This window comes from Triticum aestivum, chromosome 6B (genome assembly GCF_018294505.1).
Source record: "Triticum aestivum cultivar Chinese Spring chromosome 6B, IWGSC CS RefSeq v2.1, whole genome shotgun sequence".
Taxonomy (NCBI): Eukaryota; Viridiplantae; Streptophyta; class Magnoliopsida; order Poales; family Poaceae; genus Triticum; species Triticum aestivum.
The window spans coordinates 31,070,503-31,088,752 of NC_057810.1; the positions used below are offsets into that span (position 1 = coordinate 31,070,503).

Genomic DNA, 18,250 nt, shown 5'->3' on the forward strand with positions numbered 1-18,250 from the left:
AAAAAATGAAGGACATAAAACTGAAATTTGCAAGCATTTAACATTCAGTGCACAGTTCGTAGCGTATCGCTGAAATTTTTTAAAACATAAAACACTGAAAGTCTCAAGGGGGGAAAAAGAAAATGAACAACGTAAGAAATGAAATTTACAAACATTGAACATTCAGTGTACAATTTTTTTCCTGCAGCATACCTTTGAAATTTTGGAAGCATCAAACGAGCTAGGGGATGCTCCCAATAAATCCTGAGCGTTCGATGTGGACTGAGTGGTGGATGTTGGGGGCTAAGGCGCAGCGTAACTTCACTTCACAAAGTCACTGAAGCTGCGTCCGGGTGTAGGCGGCAGCAGGCCTGCCCGGCCACGCACGCACGCACACGCACGCGCGCTCTACTTGTCCGACGGCCCACCCCACCCCACCCCATCCCTCCTCCCTGATCCAATCCCGCCTCCAGCCGCCGCCGCCGCGCCCCGCAGGAGACAAGAGAAAACCCTAACCCATCTCCGCTCTCCCCCCTCCTCTCCCACCTCCGACCGCGCCGCCGCCGCCCGCTCCGGCCTCCACCGCACCGCCCCGAACCGCGCGCGGGGATGGAGAACCCCGACGGGCAAGCGGGAGCCGACGCGGGGCTGCCCCCGCCCCCACCGCCGCCCCTGGACGCCGCAGCGGGGGCGGGCCTGGGCGGCGACCCGGCCGAGGTCCTCCCGCCGCCGCCCCCGCACCTCCCGGGGGGCGCCCCGCACGAAGTGGCGGCGCAGGGGCCCGACGGATCCGCGTACCCGGCCGAGCACGCCGCGCTGAACGGGACCTCCGGCGACGCGGCGGGCTACCAGGCCGCGGAGAACGGCGCCGCCGCCGACGAGATGGCCGACCCCATGGTGCCCGAGCAGTCGTACGAGGATGGTAATGCCGCCGGGGCGGAAGCCTTCTCCATCATTGGTTCCGTTGCCTGCCTGCTACTTTGTTGCTGATACGTTTGTTGCTTGCTCTTCCGCAGCCGTGGGTTCTGCTGAAGAGGCTAGGTTATGGGGTATCGTCACTGCAGATTGCTTAGACTTTGATGCTTGGACCGCGCTTATTGAGGAGACAGAGAGGATCGCTGAGGTGAAATTTCAACCGTTGCCTTACCATACAATGCATCATTCTCCCTTTTGCAACTTGCTGTATGTATGTGTGAAGATTTTCAGTAGCTTATATCCTTGTTCGGTTCCCACACGTGGTAGATGTTTGTTCGGTTATATGCCATTGATCTGAATATTGTGGACCACAAAGTTCTGTCAATCTTTGCCATGCATGGATGGTTACTTGCCCCCTTGTTTTGGTTAGCACATTTGTTTTCAACATTCTTCATCGGCCTTGTTCCCTTTAGTAGTTTCATCATTGTCCTACTGCTGCCCTGTCAAATTTTCCTTATTCGTGTTTCACTGAACAACACTAGGGATAAAGTTAATCTGTCTGACTAATAAAATAAAATGGATTTTTAGTGATAAACAAGTTTATGCTAATGCCACATTCTTTGTATATCCCTGCTCAGAGCAACATATTGAAGATACGCAAAGTGTATGATGCCTTCCTTGCGGAGTTCCCTCTGTGCTTTGGCTATTGGAAGAAATACGCAGATCATGAAGGCCGTCTAGATGGTGTCAATAAAGTTTTTGAGGTGTATGAACGGGCAGTTCTTGCAGTTACTTATTCAGTGGACATATGGTGTAATTATTGTCAGTTTGCGATTTCAACATACAACGACCCAGATGTCATCAGAAGGTTGTAATTGAATACCCAAACTATTCTGATGAAGTTATTAATTTCTTATTGTGTCTTGACTTTTGTTAACTACTGCATTTTAGGCTGTATATATACAGGAATGCACGACGAGAAGTGATTTTACAGTACTGAGCACCTGAACAGGAATGCTTGATGAAATGCTTTATAATATAGCACTGTATTTCCGCAGTCCTTGTGGTAGTGTAGGCCATGGAACTGTTGCATATATTCAAATTTTGGCTTAGGCAGTGTGTTCTTAGACTCCATGCATGTCTGTTGTAATGACTAATCTTTCTCCATGAAGTACATCATCTGTTTGACCTTTTTTCTTTTTGTAGCAGCTATAATCTGCACTCCCTTCATCTGGGTTTGCAGGGTGTGCGCAGATTTTTAGGTCCTCAACGTGCTATATGCCACCGGAAGTATATGTCTAGAAACTTCATTCGAATAGAAATCCAGTGATATGCTTTTGGTGGCATATACACATGTTTCGTTAGTCAAATTGTCGAGGACGTAAAAAATCTGCTCATGCCCTACAAACCTGGATAGAGGGAGTATAAGTATTTTCATATAGCCAATATTAGTCATTTAATGCATTAACTAAGTAGCCAATTTGGAGATCACATGTTTGTGCTATACAAAGTACTTAAGTTTAGACCATATCTATCAAGAAAAATACAGTCCTCCTTCGATGCAAATGTAGCTTTCACTGTTTGATTGTACAAGCCACCATTCATTTAGTGTTTCTGGAACTATCTAGTGTATTCTTTGTCTGGGGTTTGATTGTTTCATTCTTTCATCAGTAACTAAACCCACTGTTTTTTTCCACAGACTGTTTGATCGGGGTTTGGCATATGTTGGAACAGATTATCGTTCCAATACTTTGTGGGATGAGTACATCAAGTATGAGGAATCACTTCAAGCATGGAGTCATCTAGCTGTGGTATACACAAGAATATTAGAGCACCCTATACAGCAGCTTGATCGGTACTTTAATTGGTGAGTCATTGACATTATTTATGCATTTAAGTACTTAATGTTTTCTTGTCAGTTGCCACTTCTATTTATATTATGACTCGTCTACTACCTCGTCCTCGTTAATGGGATATGCTGATTGGTGGATTAAAAATTCAACGAACACAACCATCAGTATACTATTTCTTAATCCATCTGGGATTTTAACTTGCAATTTTAACTAAGCTCTTAATTACTATTAGGGAAGGGAACATAAAATATGTGTGTTCTTGTGAGTCTAATTGTTAACTACTATTTTTGCTCAGCTTGAAGGAGTTGACTGCAACACGGAGCCTGTCAGAAATACTTACTGCTGAGGAAACTTCCATGTATTGTCTTACTGTTGAGAATAGTGCTCAGGTACTTGATGGGGAGGCACATCCTAATGATGTAGAAAAAACTGCAGAGCCTGAAGTTTCATCTTCAACAGAAGCAGAGGACAAGGCAAAATATATTTCCATTAGAGAAGAGTTGTATACGAAGGCCAAAGAGTATGAATTTAAGATTAGTAGTTTTGAGCATGCTATTAGAAGACCATACTTTCATGTCAAGCCTCTTGACAAACCAGAGCTTGAAAATTGGCACAGCTATCTTGATTTTATCGAGAAGGAAGAAGACATTAATAAGGTATGCTATTGTAGTTCCATCAGTCATCACATCTTCGTTTAGTAGATTTCCTGCAATGCTTGGAATCTTTCAACTTACAGTCTAGTCTTATTGGCTTCATTGTACGCTTTAACGGCTAGTATTTGGACGAAGCTTCCTTTGTAATGGGATATTGAACTGAGGATAGAGCGTGGACATAATGTTTGGTTTCGATGAGGCTAAGTACTCCAAACTTTCATTTGTCAGTGGCCGTTCTGGGTTAATGATATTTGGTACCAAATATCAGTTGTTTGAATTTTGAATCTCATATATGCAGGTATTTGCTTAATGCTCACCTTCTTAACCATCTATCTATCGAGCAAGGATGGTCCCTCCTTTCTTTTGGAGGGGCCAACCTAATCAGCTAATGGAGTAACCTGTGTGAACTTCTCTTTTTTGTTGTCATTATCATAGTTCTTTTTTGCTTTATATTCATTTTTCTTTCTTCTTTTTGTCTATTTTCTGATGGTACACAATACCGTTTCAGGTTATCAAGTTATATGAAAGATGTGTTATTGCGTGTGCTAGCTATTCAGAATTCTGGATCCGCTATGTGCAATGCATGGAGGATAGACAAAGCCTAGAACTAGCAAACAATGCTCTTGCTCGTGCCACTCATGTGTTTGTCAAGGTATTATTGATAATATTATTTGTTGCTATCTATACTCAGTAACATTGTAATCTTACTCTTTAACCATCTCCATCTTTTCCTCCCGTGTGATTCATGCTTCATAGTGCGTACCTGTAGTCATATGTACATCAACCTGTGAACTCGTGAGCGTGGATCCAACCAAACTTCTGTCTCCCTATTCATGGCATTGTTTTCACTGCCACATACCATCTTGCTTTTGTACCTACTTTGAGTTTATTTTCCATGTAGACTTGTCGAGAAAAACATGGGATCTTTGTAACTAGCTTAATTGGATTGTAGGTTGTTCAGATATGTATTTTTACTGTCCTAAAAATAATTTTACCCTTAACTGATAAATTATGAATGATGTACTTATTTGAGCAGACTTGCCTTTTGAGATCTCATTTGATATTGATGCCTTTAGAAATCAATATGAAAAATTATAATTTTTGTCATGATCACTATCAGCTACCAATTTGCCACTGGTCCATGATAACTAGCGTATTTACTGTTCTTAGGCTGCATAACTATGTATTGCCTATAGAATAGTTTCCTGATAGCTACATTCCATTTCTTTTATTATTTTAAACAGAAGCAGACAGAGATCCATCTGTTCAGTGCAAGATTCAAGGAGCTTACTGGTGATACTGATGGAGCACGTGCAGAGTATCAACATCTCCACTCAGTGTTATACCCTGGCCTCCTCGAAGCCATTGTGAAGCATGCTAATATGGAGCACCGGCTGGTATCTCTTCATCAAACAAAAACTACTCTTGTTTCCTTTTTTGTCTTTGTTTAAGTGTTCACTAATCTTATTTCCTTCCAGGGAGATAAGGAATCTGCTTGTTTAGTCTATGAGAAAGCCATTGCTGCTGAAAAGGAGAAGGAGCAGAGCCAGCTTTTACCAATGCTACTGATCCAGTACTCACGTTTCTTATATATGGTAGGTGTTTGTTGAAACTTTGAGATCTTGTTTGCATTAATATTTAATCATAATTATATATGCTTGTCTAACTTTTGCCATTTGAACATCTGACAGTTTTGATTGATATTAGCAGACTTTAAACGGTGTAAAGAACCACCCTTCTTGCAGTTGTTTAAGCATGGTCCTACCAATTTAAAAAATGACAATATTTGGCATATGCTGAACATTCTGGAGGCTCTTATTTTGTCTGTTCTTCTAGGGAACAACATTTCTTTCATTGAGTTAGTAGCTTGTTGAACTTGTTTGTTTTTTTATTTTGAGTTTTATCTTGTTTATTGTGTATCTCTGTTTTTGTTTGTGGGATTTGATATATTCTCCAAAATGTGCAGGTCGGTGACTTGGAAAAGGCAAGGGAGATCTCAGGTGGACTGCACGGGCTAGCTAACCTTACTAAACCAGTTCTTGAGGTTACAGCTTATGAATTCTATCTGAAATATTTCAGTTTGCCACCTATATATTTCTGGCCATGGTCCCATCTAATCTGGGTACTGTTCATTATTATCTTTTGCAGGCTGTCATCTTTCTTGAGTCGATCTTCCAATCTGAGAAGCGTATTGATTTGTTAGAATCACTGGTGGAGAAGTTTCTTACAGCTGAACAGACTCAAGGGGAGCTGGCAAGCTTAAGTGACAAAGAAGAATTATCTTCCATATATTTAGAGGTAATGCTTAAAGAGAGCGACTATGCTACATCTTTGCGTAATATACTTTACATACACTTCTGTGAGGCATCTGTTTCACCCTGGACATGGGAGTTGTGGGGAGAAGAAATTTTTTAGGGGAAAGAAAGTGGTTAATGCCCTTTTGTACCTAAAAGTTGCATGTGCCATAACAGTCTACACTTGTACTGATACATTTGCAAATTGTCTTCAGTTTTTGGATACGTTTGGGGATGTACAGTCAATCAAGAAGGCTACAACTCGACATACTATTCTCTTTTCACGTAAAAGGAGCATTCTGCCATCAAAGAAACGAAGAGCAGATGATGCTGTCATGTCCGGTAGAGATAAAATGGCTAAAACCGGAGATGGCACCCAACCAGGCATGGGAACTGATCCGAATGCTCATAATCCTGCAGTTTGGCCTGTGACTTCTGAAGCATCAGCGCAGCAATGGGGGGCTGCTTACGCACAACAGGTTGCTTATCTTAACGCTTTACTATTTTATATGCATTAGTTTGTCCGTGAATAAGAGAAGTGAGATGTTGATTTGTGCCCAAGCTAGAATCTCTAGTCCTCTACAAATCATCCCAATTATGGGCTGGTGGCTATTTATCATTGTTTGGCTTTTAGGTCTATTTCTCTTCCCTAACGTGGAGCCCTTGACCATGTGGTCAACGTGAAAAGCAGTTGATTTCTGCAACTATTTTCTCTGGCCTGCTTCTATTGTTTAGATGTCCTTATTTGGTCAATCTTGTGGTTCATTCCTATGCTATGTTTTTTATCGCATCTTTGAATTTTCATTATAGAGAATTGTTATTGTTACTTTTTCATCTATGATTTGTAGCTGTAGTCATTTCTCCAGTAATATGCCTGTTTTTGTATTTAATAACTTACTGTGCGCTGCAGGCTGCTTATCCTGCATATGGAGCTTACGACTACAGCCAACAAATGCCCCAATCGGCTCCTCAAGCAGCCGCTTATGGTGCCTATCCTCCCACATACCCTGCCCAGGTAGCGATTCTGGTTTCCACCTAAATCTGCAAGATGCTTCTCGATATTAACTATGCTTAGTACATGCAGCTGTATTTTTGCACATACTCAGGTTGAAATTATGTTCTTTTTTGGGATCAATCCTTCAATGGATACCCTCCACTCTAACCTTGTATGCGACTCTAATTCAGTCGGAAGAGATGGCGTACTACATGAATCTGTTGTCAGGACAGTTGCATAATCACTCCATGTGAACAAGTCTTTTTATTTATTTATTTCAATCAGTTGTGGATTAGTCACACAGTTGACCTGCAGATGACACCAAATCTGCTACCACCCACAGATATGAACAATTTTGGATGCACAATGTTCATTCTGTGGTTTCATGATAGACTGCTAGCGTTCTGTTTTAAATGGAGTTTTATTCCCCACTTTTAGACATGACTTGTTTGAACTTATGGGTAACTGTGTATTTGACTATACATAGTTCACAATTGCCTCTTGCCTCTTCTCTAGTGAAGTACCTCCGTAAACTATTGTAAGATGTTTTGAATGTTTCAATATGGATTGAAATGAGTTAACACACTTAAACATGTCTATATACATCTGATTTGGAGAAAAAGTTGAAACATCTTATAATAGTGAACGGAGGGAGTAGTATTTTCTCTGGCATCAGAGTTTTTAGTCTGCTTAATGAAATGAAATCCAACTGATGGCGAACATAAATATTGCAGGCCTACCCGCAGCAGAGCTATGCACAACCTGCAGCGATGCCCGTGGCAGCAGCAGTGCCCACCCCAGCACAGGCGCCGGCACCCGCAGCAGCTTACCCTCAGCAACCTGCCGTGGCTGCCGCCCCCCAAGCTTACTACGGCGGCGCCGCCACGTACTACTGATTGCTTGATTGGTGCGCACACTAGGGCGTGTGCTGTCAACGCATGGGCATGTGTACCTACGTAGCTGCCTTCCATGACGAAAGGCATCTCCATAGCTGCGAACCCCCTCGGTATCGTGTTTGCATTGGCAGGCAGTTTTTTTTTGGCAGCAGCAGGCCAAAGAAGAAGAAAGGCAAGACCCTTTTTTGTTTGTCGAGGTGTAACTAGTTATTCAGTCAGATGCTATTTGCATGCGTCCTGATCTAAGATCTGTATAGGATCTTTCTTCGTCTATTGCTAGCATGCATGATTCTAGGAACTATCTTTCGTTTTTCTGTGTTATCACTTGGTTTAACTGCATGGATTTTGCATGATGAGACGCGTTGTGATCCAGCATGGCTCGTGAGGTTCGACGGTATGGCTGTAGCGGGCAATCTCAGCAAGTGGAATCTAGTGAGTTTTGAAGGGTAGTGTAGGGCGTGCCACTGTTGAAATCTCCTCGCAGCCATGGAGCCCTGTAGAGCGAATGTCGGAACGCCTACTGTTTTTCAGCCCGTTTGGCTGCCCACAAAACCGCAGGCTGCATTACGGCAGCAGTTAACCCTCCAATTTTGTTGCTTGCATTTCGGGATTTTGTGCTGGATTGATGCTTGCACCCCCCGATGTGGTGAGGCTAGTCTTTCCTTTTGAGTACAAACTTCGAGTCATGATCCATTGCCTCATTTCTTGTCTTGAACTCTACAGCAGCTCTTGTTATAGCCGTTCATTGTTCATTGCAATGAACTGTACACTTCTGGAACCCTCCTTGAGTACCACTTCATTTACTAAAACCGAAGCACAAATTTCAACAAGCAGGACATAGGTTGACAAGAACATATACTCCCTCAGTCCGGAAATACTTGTCCTAGAAATGCCTAGGACAAGTATTTCCGGACGGAGGGAGTATATTTTAATTTTTAAAAGAAGAACCGTGTGTTGGGATAAGTAGAAGCATACTGCTAATTTGTGAGATAGTTGAGAGTTCAGAGACAATGTGTATTGGGATAAGTAGAAGCATACTACTAATTTGGGAACCATGTTCTGGGATAAGCAGACAATTAATGTGACTCACTCTGGATTTGCAAATGGACATTAAGTGATGTTGTTTGTACCCCCTGATCGATCCAACAAAATTCTACTTTTACTCAACTTAGAGCAGCTCTAGCAGAGTTGCTCCATTGGTTGATCGTCGTAATAACCAGTATTATGAAGATAAGATGTTGGCCCAAAAATGCACTCTAACAGAGTGACCATCTTAATAGGGATTGCCATAAATTACGAAGCGGCCCCCAACTTTAGTCTCTAAATCGTCATATATGGCATCTCGGGGTTGCCTTTTGGAGTGCACTCTATATGGGGCAAATTTGACAAATTTGACCTATAGACGCAATTAAATCACAGAATGAACTGTCCGTAGAACTATTTCACGTGGCTGACCTGTGGCGCCTAGCCCTCAGGCGCTGCACTAGTGCAACGCCTGGGAGCTAGGCGCTGCACAAGTGCAACGCCTAGGAGCTAGGCGCTACACTGTATAGTGTAGTGTGACGCCTATCAGGCGCTGCACACGACTTAGTAATTTTCTGATCACATGTGTGCGGCGCTGGCCGTGTAGCGCCTATCTGTGAGGCGTTGCATAGTGTAGTGTGACGCCTTCGTGGCGGGCGTCACACAAAAAGGTCAGCCGCGTTAAATAGTTTCACGGATAGTTCATTCTATGATTTGATTTTGTCTATAGGTCAAATTTGTCAAATTTGCCTCTATATGGCAGTATCATGTAGATTGCGTGTGGTGCGAAGAAAACTTCAGATGACATTCCACCTCAAGTGGGATGGAAGAGAGGTTGAGGAAAAGGGATGCCCCATTGACGAGTGGGTCCCACAACTATGAAGATAGCAAATATGGCGACTCCGTGTTTGTGCATTGCCTCGACATCCTCTGTATTCATATGAAGGCTGCCAATATGGTGTGTTAGAGCTGCTTGTCGATATCCAAAGAATTAACTAGAAGATCATAATGCTCATCAACAGATTTTTTACAGGTGCATCAAAAATTGGTTAATTTCTTCACTCCTATAATGAGTTATGTAGGAAAAGATTGATAGTTATTCCCTCCGATCCATAATAACCATGACACTTATTATGGATCTGGGGGAGTAGTTAATTTCTTCTCTCCTAGTACAAATTACGGAACAAAGGATTATTGACATCATTTAAGGAATGCAATATATATATCCTTATGCTCCTAACACCAAACTCAAAATAACATGCCCACGGTGTAATTATCAAGTGCTTAGAGCAACTCTAGCATGAGTTGCCATATTTGCAGACTCCATATCCATATGGAGCGCGCTTCATATGGACTATGGAGGTCGTCGAGGCAAAGCGCAAAGTCAGAATTGCCATATTAGATGCGTCCATAATTGTGAGACCCACTCGTTAATGAAACATTCCTTTTCCCTAACTTCCCCGCCATCTTGTGTGGGGAATGTCGAATGCACGCCGCCCGTCGGAGCGCTCGATTTTGTGCAGATTGTCCCGATTATTTGTAATTACTAGTAAGCTTGCACGTGCAACGCACGTAACGACTAATATTATAACCAGATGTAAGAATTTACATACATTATTCGGTTATTCCAATACATTAAAAAATATACAATCCAACTATAATGCAAATGAGTGCTATAGTTTAGCGTTTTTATATAAAGACACAAACTAATTACCTCGGTAATTTTTAATATGCTTACACATTTCTCAGTGTAGCTAAATCATAGAAGGTGCAATGAGTTAATAATTATAGGTGCCAACCAGACAAAATTATATGAAAATAATAGTTAACAACCATCACATGTACTTTCCAGAAACAAAGCCAAATTGCAGCCTAGAGCACATGTAATCTCCAACATAGTCAATAGGAAATGATACCTTTACTGCCAGACCATATTCAATGTCTAAGTCACACCAACAACAGAAATATGAGTAAGGTAAATGGCAGCTTGCAGATCTTCATTTGCTATAATCAGAAGCACATACGACTTTAGGTTTCCAACGAAGATATATCCACAACATAGGAATGGAAGGAATTGAACTTTAAAGAACCCCAAGCAATGATTGACTCACCATCCTTGTCTCATATGTGTAGCGGCTTTGGTCCTGAAGAATAGCACGGGGAAAATAAATAGAACATATTTCAGGCATAGTACAAATGAATATATTGAGAAACATTTTCTCCCCCATTTCATTACAAGAAAACATTTTGAAAAAGATATCCTCTCTACCTGTGTTTTTTTGTTTGTACATCAACAACAAACACGATCAAAGAAATTATCAAAACGTACATGATCAGCAAATCAGCAAATCATGCAAAACGTACATTTTCTCCCCCATTTTATTATGTAGGAAAAGATTGTTAGTTATTCCCTCCGATCCATAATAGCCGCGACACTTATTATGGATCTGAGGGAGTAGTTAATTTCTTCTCTCCTAGTACAAATTACGAACAAAGGATTATTGACATCATTTAAGGAATGCAATATATATGTCCTTATGCTCCTAACACCAAACTCAAAATAACATGCCCACGGTGTAATTATCAAGTGCTTAGAGCAACTCTAGCATGAGTTGCCATATTTGCAGACTCCATATCCATACGGAGCGCGCTTCATATGGACTATGGAGGTCGTCGAGGCAAAGCGCAAAGTCAGAATCATCATATTAGATGCGTCCATGATTATAAGACCCACTCATTAATGGAACATTCCTTTTCCCTAACTTCCCCGCCATCCCATGCAGGGTATATCGAATGCGGAAGTGGATCCATATGATTAAGGCTAAAATGACTTGATTAAATTTGCAAATTACAAATCTATTGTATACATTTACAAAAATTACATACAAACAAAATTATGATGTAATAAAATTAATTTTAAATTTGTTTACATGAACAGTAACCACGCACATAACCTGCTACAGTAGCTAAATCCAATATTTGCTACAGTGCCCCTGACTTTTCTTCTTTGTTTTGCACTAGATTGCACTATAATTTAGGTGACTTTCCTCCTTAATGTTAGAGGATCCACTTCCATCGAATGCACACCGCCCGTCGGAGCGCTCGATTTCCGACCGGGTGCGGCTTGTCCCGATTAATTAAGTACATCTCGTTGCATTATTTGTAATTAAGAAAAGGGCAGGCCCCACCCCATAAAATTTAGGGGGCGGAATTAATTGTTGTGGAAGAAACGTGATAGCATTCAACTGTCGAAGATTAAGTGAAAACTTCAGTGGGCATACCGGAAATTAAAGTCGGGAGGAGAGGTTATCGCGTGCATGCAAGATGGGCTGTTGCAGATTATCCCGTGCATGCAACAAAACCGGCTGCTTGCAGCGTCAAAGGAGGATTTTTAGAGAAAAGGGGGTTTTGAGCCCCCCGGCCCCATTTTATAGATGAGACCAGGAAAGTAACACCATTACAGTCATGGCAAGCATGTCCAGGAACGAGCTAGAACGAAAAGAAAAACTACAAAGATATCTGATCAGTAGATCAGTTCTACATAAAAGACTAAGCAGAATTGTTGACGTCAGATTTTGGCACGGCGTAAAAGAAAATGAGATGGCTTCGAATGAAAGGGTTTTCAGCATGAAAAATTTCACATCACCGAGTGGAACAACTTTGATGTTTAGGTTATCATCGTCCGACTCCATCTTAGGGGCCGAAATTGTATTCCGAGTGGCAGAATTCAATATTCCGAGTGGTTTTCGGCCGATCATGCCTTCAAATACGACCTCAGATGAAGGAGTACTCTAAAGGAATTGTCTTCGTCTCGTCGAGGCAATCGATTTTGATATATAAATTATCTCAATCCGAGTTCATATGCAAAAGTTAGAGGCAATACACTGCAGACCGAAGCTGAATGGAAATATGGCGTGAAGTACCAGACACCTTGTCTGATGGGTCGCGCAAGCGATTCGGCCCTTATGAAGGCCTTGAATCGGAAAAACTTCAACACGAGAAAGTTTCGTCTCGTCGAGCTGATCGATTTTCATATGTAATTCGTCTCAATCCGAGGTCGTATGAGACATGGGGAGATAAATCAAGATCAGGCTATGTTTTCGGTCGAGTGAAAAGCTTACCATCCGAGCAAATTTTTACCGGTCGAGTGAAAGCTTACCTTTCGAGTAAAACTTACCGGTCGAGTGAAAGTTTGACATCCGAGTGACTTATTATCATCTGAGTGAAAAGATTGCCATCGGAACGAAAACTTGCCGATCGAGTAAGGTATTGCCTTCCGAGTGGAAATATAGTTATCCGAGTGAAAGATTGTCTTCCGAGTGAAAAGGTCCAGTCGGACGATCCGAGTGAAAGTCTCTAATATCCAAGTGGATGAGCTCGAATCCGAGTGAAACTGAACACGTGCCCAAACGTTTATCAAGATGACCTTGAATGAAGAAGTGTTCAATATAGAAGTTATGCGCATCATCAAGACGGTAAACTTTGGTTTTGGAATCATCATCATCAGAGATAGTATATGGCCTACAAATTCACTACGAGACTCGGATAATCCAGTCTACTACAAAACCGAGTCCGACTGGAAGATAAAGATGACCTCGAGAAGTATTCAAGATGACCTTATTTGAAAAAGTAATCAACATGAGAGTTGTTCGTATCATTGAGGCACACAAGTTTGATATTTGGGCCGTCTTGATCGGAGATCATATGCAAGCTTGGCGGTCCGCGCAAGAAGGAAGACAGAAGTTGGGCCAGATTCAGACAGAATCCGAGTTGGAATAGAGCTAGGACTCTAGGACGTGAATTGATGTAATTTCTTGTAAGGAAAGCCTAGATGAATCCTTTACTTGTACGGGAAGTCCAGCCGCCTCTTATATATATTGGGGGTGATGGCCGATTGAACAACACACAATCGAACAAGTCAATATACTACCTTTTCATCTATGTTTTATCTCTCCACCGTTTTTCTCTCTCGTTCTTTGATGTTCTTCGTGTTTGAGAGATGTGAATCTCGAGGCTCTAGGGGCGAGCGAATCGACCTAGGGCAGCCCATAGCCGCCGCACTCCCTGACGGGGTCCCTCCCGGGGGTGTGGGGTTTCGGGTCTGCAAAAGCGCCCGTCGACTGTCTTGCGTATCGCGCTGTTGGTCGGGTCTCCTTCGACGTGAGCTGCGGTGCATCACCCCCGGCGTCGAGGGTACACGTGACGTGTTCGTTTGTCAACACACTTTTTGGCGACTCCGCTGGGGACCGAAGATCAATCATCATCATCCACCATGTCCGATCTTCTCAAGCCATCTGAGGTAGACGCCGATAACATCATTAAGCCCAGTATTGATGAGATATCGGCCGATCATCGCCAAGTCTATGAGGAGTACAAGAAGGCGCGCGAGGAGAAGGATTTGCAGGAGTTCCCTGCAAAGTTCAAGAAGGATCGCCAAGGCAACATCACTCCGATTGAAGAAATCAAGTTCCCTCCTCTTCAAGCCGAGCAGGTTAAACCCTCTGTGAGTAGTACCTTTTCTCTTGAGCAGTGGGCTGAGATTGAGAGTCGTATTGCTGATGGTAACAATCTAGTCTATCAAACTTTCATAGAAAATACTAATGCTCAGAAGAATATATCTCAATTGTCTAGTGGTAATGATGGTGTAGCTGCTAGTGTGCAAAACCCTAATCTGGCTTTACCTATCTCATCGGCGCCTCCCACGCTGATGACTTATTATCCTACCCAAACAAATCAGATTGTGGCTGCACCGATTAATCCTATTATGAGCATGCCAGGTTCGGTGGCAACGCCGAACCCAACCCTACTTACAGCTACAACCACTCGACCACTACCAAATTATGGGTCGACATACATGCCACAATTCCTACCTACAACTAGTAACCCTACTCCTCCTATGCCACTGCCACAAACTTCATCGTCCACTATGGATGATGGTTTAGCTAATCTTAGAGAGGAGATGGCTAAGATGCTTCGAGAGAATTTTGGAGTCGAGTTACCTCGGAAGCGGATTTACCAAAAGCCGTACCCCGAGTACTTTGATGCCATCCAGTGCCCTACAGGATATAAAATTCCAGATTTTGTTAAGTTTAATGGAGAAGGACAAAAACCACATGGGAGCATGTTAGTCAATATTTAGCACAATTGGGTGAGGCAGGCTCACTAAATGAGTTGAAAGTGCGTTTATTTCCTTTGTCATTAACTGGTACCGCATTTTCATGGTTTTCTTCTTTACCACATGGTTCCATTTGGGTTTGGTCACAGCTAGAGCAGAAATTTCATGATCACTTTTATAGCGGTGACAATGAACTCAAGTTGTCACATTTAACATCAGTTAAACAAAAGCATGATGAATCGGTTTCCGATTACGTCAAGAGATTCAGAGAAACAAAAAACCGGTGTTTTAGTTTGGTGATAACCGAGAGGGACTTGGCGGACCTAGTGCTGAGTGGTTTGAGAACTCCCATTAGAGAAAAGCTAGAAGGCTATGAGTTCTTAAATATCAACCAAACCTTACAAAGGGCTTTGGCTCAGGAAAGCCGAAGCAAAGATCTCAAAGAAGTGCATAGATACAAAGCCGATCGACCAAAGATGAATATGGTGGAATATGATAGTGATCACTCGGACGATGAGGGTGATGTTTTTGCTACTGAATTTGTTTGGCCATCTAAGGCCAAACCCTTTACTTGCAATGATCTGAAACTGATTCATAAGAATCGTGATGAAGAGATGAAATTTACTTTTAACATTGCTAAGTGTGATAGAATATTTGATGCTTTGCTGCAGGCTAAGATTATTAGAATATCTCATACTTTACCGCCGTTTGAAGAGCTAAAACGGCGTGCTTATTGCAAGTATCATAATTCTTTTTCTCATGCTACTAATGATTGCAATGTTTTTCAACAACAGATACAATTGGCCATTAATGAAGGACGATTGAACTTTTCTGAGATGCAAGTTGATAAACAGCCCTTTCCAATAAACACCATGGATTTAGAAGGGAAGAAGCTGCTCATTCGGCTGGAGGTAGCCGAATCTGCTAATAAAGCTAATGTCATTGTTGGTGAGCCCAGGAAAGACAAGGAAGGCGACAAGGTCTTGGGGAGACATGTTGTGCTTGATAAGCAACCCGATGGCAAGGAAGTGATCAAAATCACCATCAAGAATCCCACACTCAGGGAGCAACTACAAGTGCAAGAAAATGCTCGTGTAAGATTTGTCAAGCCCAAGAGTCCAGAAGTTGGCAAATGGAAGTGGAATGAAGCTAAAGTGCAACGCAAGCGGATCAAGCCAACTTTTGATATGTTGCTATCCAAATATGCTAATCAGTCGACTGGTCCTAGATCTAATCGGCCATCACACTTGAAGCGACCAAGGTCACCATCAGATGATATGTTCAGTCGGTATGCGAAACCGAGTGGACCAAAGGCACTGTTTCCAGAAAAGCAGAGGCAAACTGTTTGGGACCGACTTGAATACTCATATAATGGCCGACTGAACATTGGCGACTATCAGTCGGCTGGTCAAAATATGCGACCGAGTGGAAACTATCCTAGTGTAAGAATGCACCCAGGTGGAAGCTATGCAAATGAAAAAATATGGATGGGTAGATTTCATCCGAGTGAAATCCATCGGAGTGAGTTCCATCCGAGTGGATTCCATCAGAGTGACGTCCATCTGAGTGGATTTCATCCGAGTAAAAAGGTGCGCCCGAGTGGAAATTTCATGCATCTGGAAAGTCGAAAAGAATGGCGTGTTAAGTCACCAAGTGTTGCAGCAGTTGAGTCGGGAAAAGGCAAGGAGAAAATGGATGTAGACTCACTTATCTTGGGCAGCGAAACATTCCCCATACAGCAGTCGACTGTGCATAACCACTTGACTAAGCCGATACTTGCTATTGCGCCAAAGCACTCGGTTAATGACCATGAAGCAAGCACCAGCCAAGTAAAGGTGAGAGATGCTAAATACACTCGATCAAAGTGGTGTCCTCCAGGGCTAACAAAGACACAGAAGAGGAAACTACAGAGGTTAAGGAGTCAAGAGATGGCAGAGCAGGAGGCCGAGAAGCAAAGGGATAAGTTGTTCAATGACACTCGGCCCATGGTTCCAGCAAAACAAGTGTGGAGGCCAAAACAAATACAAGATACATCAGCTTCTACATCTATCACAGAAGTGCCTACACCACCCAAGGAGGACGATGTGACAGCTATTACATCGTCTGCGACACTTCTTACTTCTCCTTCACTCGACCAGATTTCAGAATCGGTCGATCCACTTGAAGAAGAGGTTGATATGTTGGACTATGAGTCTACGCCGGTTCATGAAGGTATGGATATCAATATGGTGTATTACTTACCTGCTGAGTTTCGTGCTGTAGATGAGGAAGGGGAGGTGGCTCAGCTGGATTTTGGCCCTAAATGCAATATTCGAGAAGCCAAAAGAACCGGTAACGCATCTGAAACCGTTATATCTCAGAGGTCATATCAATGGGTCGCCGCTCACCCACATGCTTGTGGATGGAGGTGCTGTGGTAAATCTTATGCCCTGTTCGGTCTTCAAGAAATTGGGTTTGCCTGATGAAGAGTTGATCAAGACCAATATGGTGCTCAACGGGTTTGAAGGCAAAGAGAAAACTGAAGCCAAAGGTGTAATGTATGTGGAGCTTACAGTCGGAAGCAAAACTTTGGCTACTGCATTCTTTGTCGCTGAGGTGCAAGGTAACTACAACGTTATACTAGGCCGTGATTGGGTTCATGCAAACCAGTGCGCGCCATCCACTATGCACCAGTTTTTGATTCAGTGGGTTGATGATGAAGTGGAAGTCATTCATGCGGATAACTCGGCCTGTGTTGCTTTGGCCGATGCATCGGTGGATTGGCAACATCCCAATGCTACTTGCTTGACGGGACGTGACTTATCAAAGTTTGATTTTCTCAGCGCGACCAAGAATGGTTTTGTGCCCGTGTCTTTAAAGCCGACTGAATGCAATCGGCTCCAAGGTATGATATGTTTAAATGGATCCTAATTCCGAGTGGTTACAAAAACGTATTGTAAAATATCGGTCCAGTGAGGACGATATGTATGAGTCTATAGAGGAGTTGGATAACGTGGATAAACTTGGACAAGGTTTTACATCGGCGGATCCATTAGAAGAGATAGATATTGGAGATGGTTCAGTCACTCGACCGACATTTATAAACAAAAATTTGAAAGCCGATTGTAAGGCTAAATTAATCGAGCTATTGAAAGAATATGTTTGTTGCTTTGCATGGGAATATCATGAGATGCCAGGGTTGAGCCGAGAGCTAGTGGAGCATCGGTTGCCTATAAAGGCCGGTTTTAGACCTTATAAACAGTTGGCCAGAAAGTTTAATCCGAAAACATATGACCGGATCAAGGAAGAGATCGGTCGACTGCTTGAAGCTAATTTCATTCGACCTTGCAAGTATGCCGAGTGGATTTCTAACATTGTCCCAGTGGAGAAGAAGGGATCCGGCAAGTTGAGGGTGTGCATTGACTTCAGAGATTTGAATAGGGCTACACCCAAAGATGAGTATCCCATGCCAATAGCCGATATGCTTATTAATGATGCTTATGGACATAAGGTTATTAGCTTTCTAGATGGTAATGCCGGATACAATCA

General features: G+C 42.6%; 1 protein-coding gene across 1 annotated transcript; it reads left to right on the forward strand.

Moving 5' to 3' along the window:
• The first annotated feature begins 421 nt into the window (after positions 1 to 421).
• LOC123135548 (pre-mRNA-processing factor 39) lies at positions 422 to 7,940 on the forward strand. Its single transcript, XM_044554654.1, has 13 exons — positions 422 to 901; positions 996 to 1,102; positions 1,533 to 1,762; positions 2,594 to 2,761; positions 3,043 to 3,403; positions 3,909 to 4,052; positions 4,645 to 4,797; positions 4,879 to 4,995; positions 5,367 to 5,444; positions 5,549 to 5,698; positions 5,910 to 6,173; positions 6,605 to 6,709; positions 7,423 to 7,940. The coding sequence occupies exons 1-13, from the start codon at positions 589 to 591 to the stop codon at positions 7,582 to 7,584; spliced, it is 2,352 nt and encodes a 783-aa protein (XP_044410589.1). The 5' UTR covers positions 422 to 588; the 3' UTR covers positions 7,585 to 7,940.
• Positions 7,941 to 18,250: the final 10,310 nt, after the last annotated feature.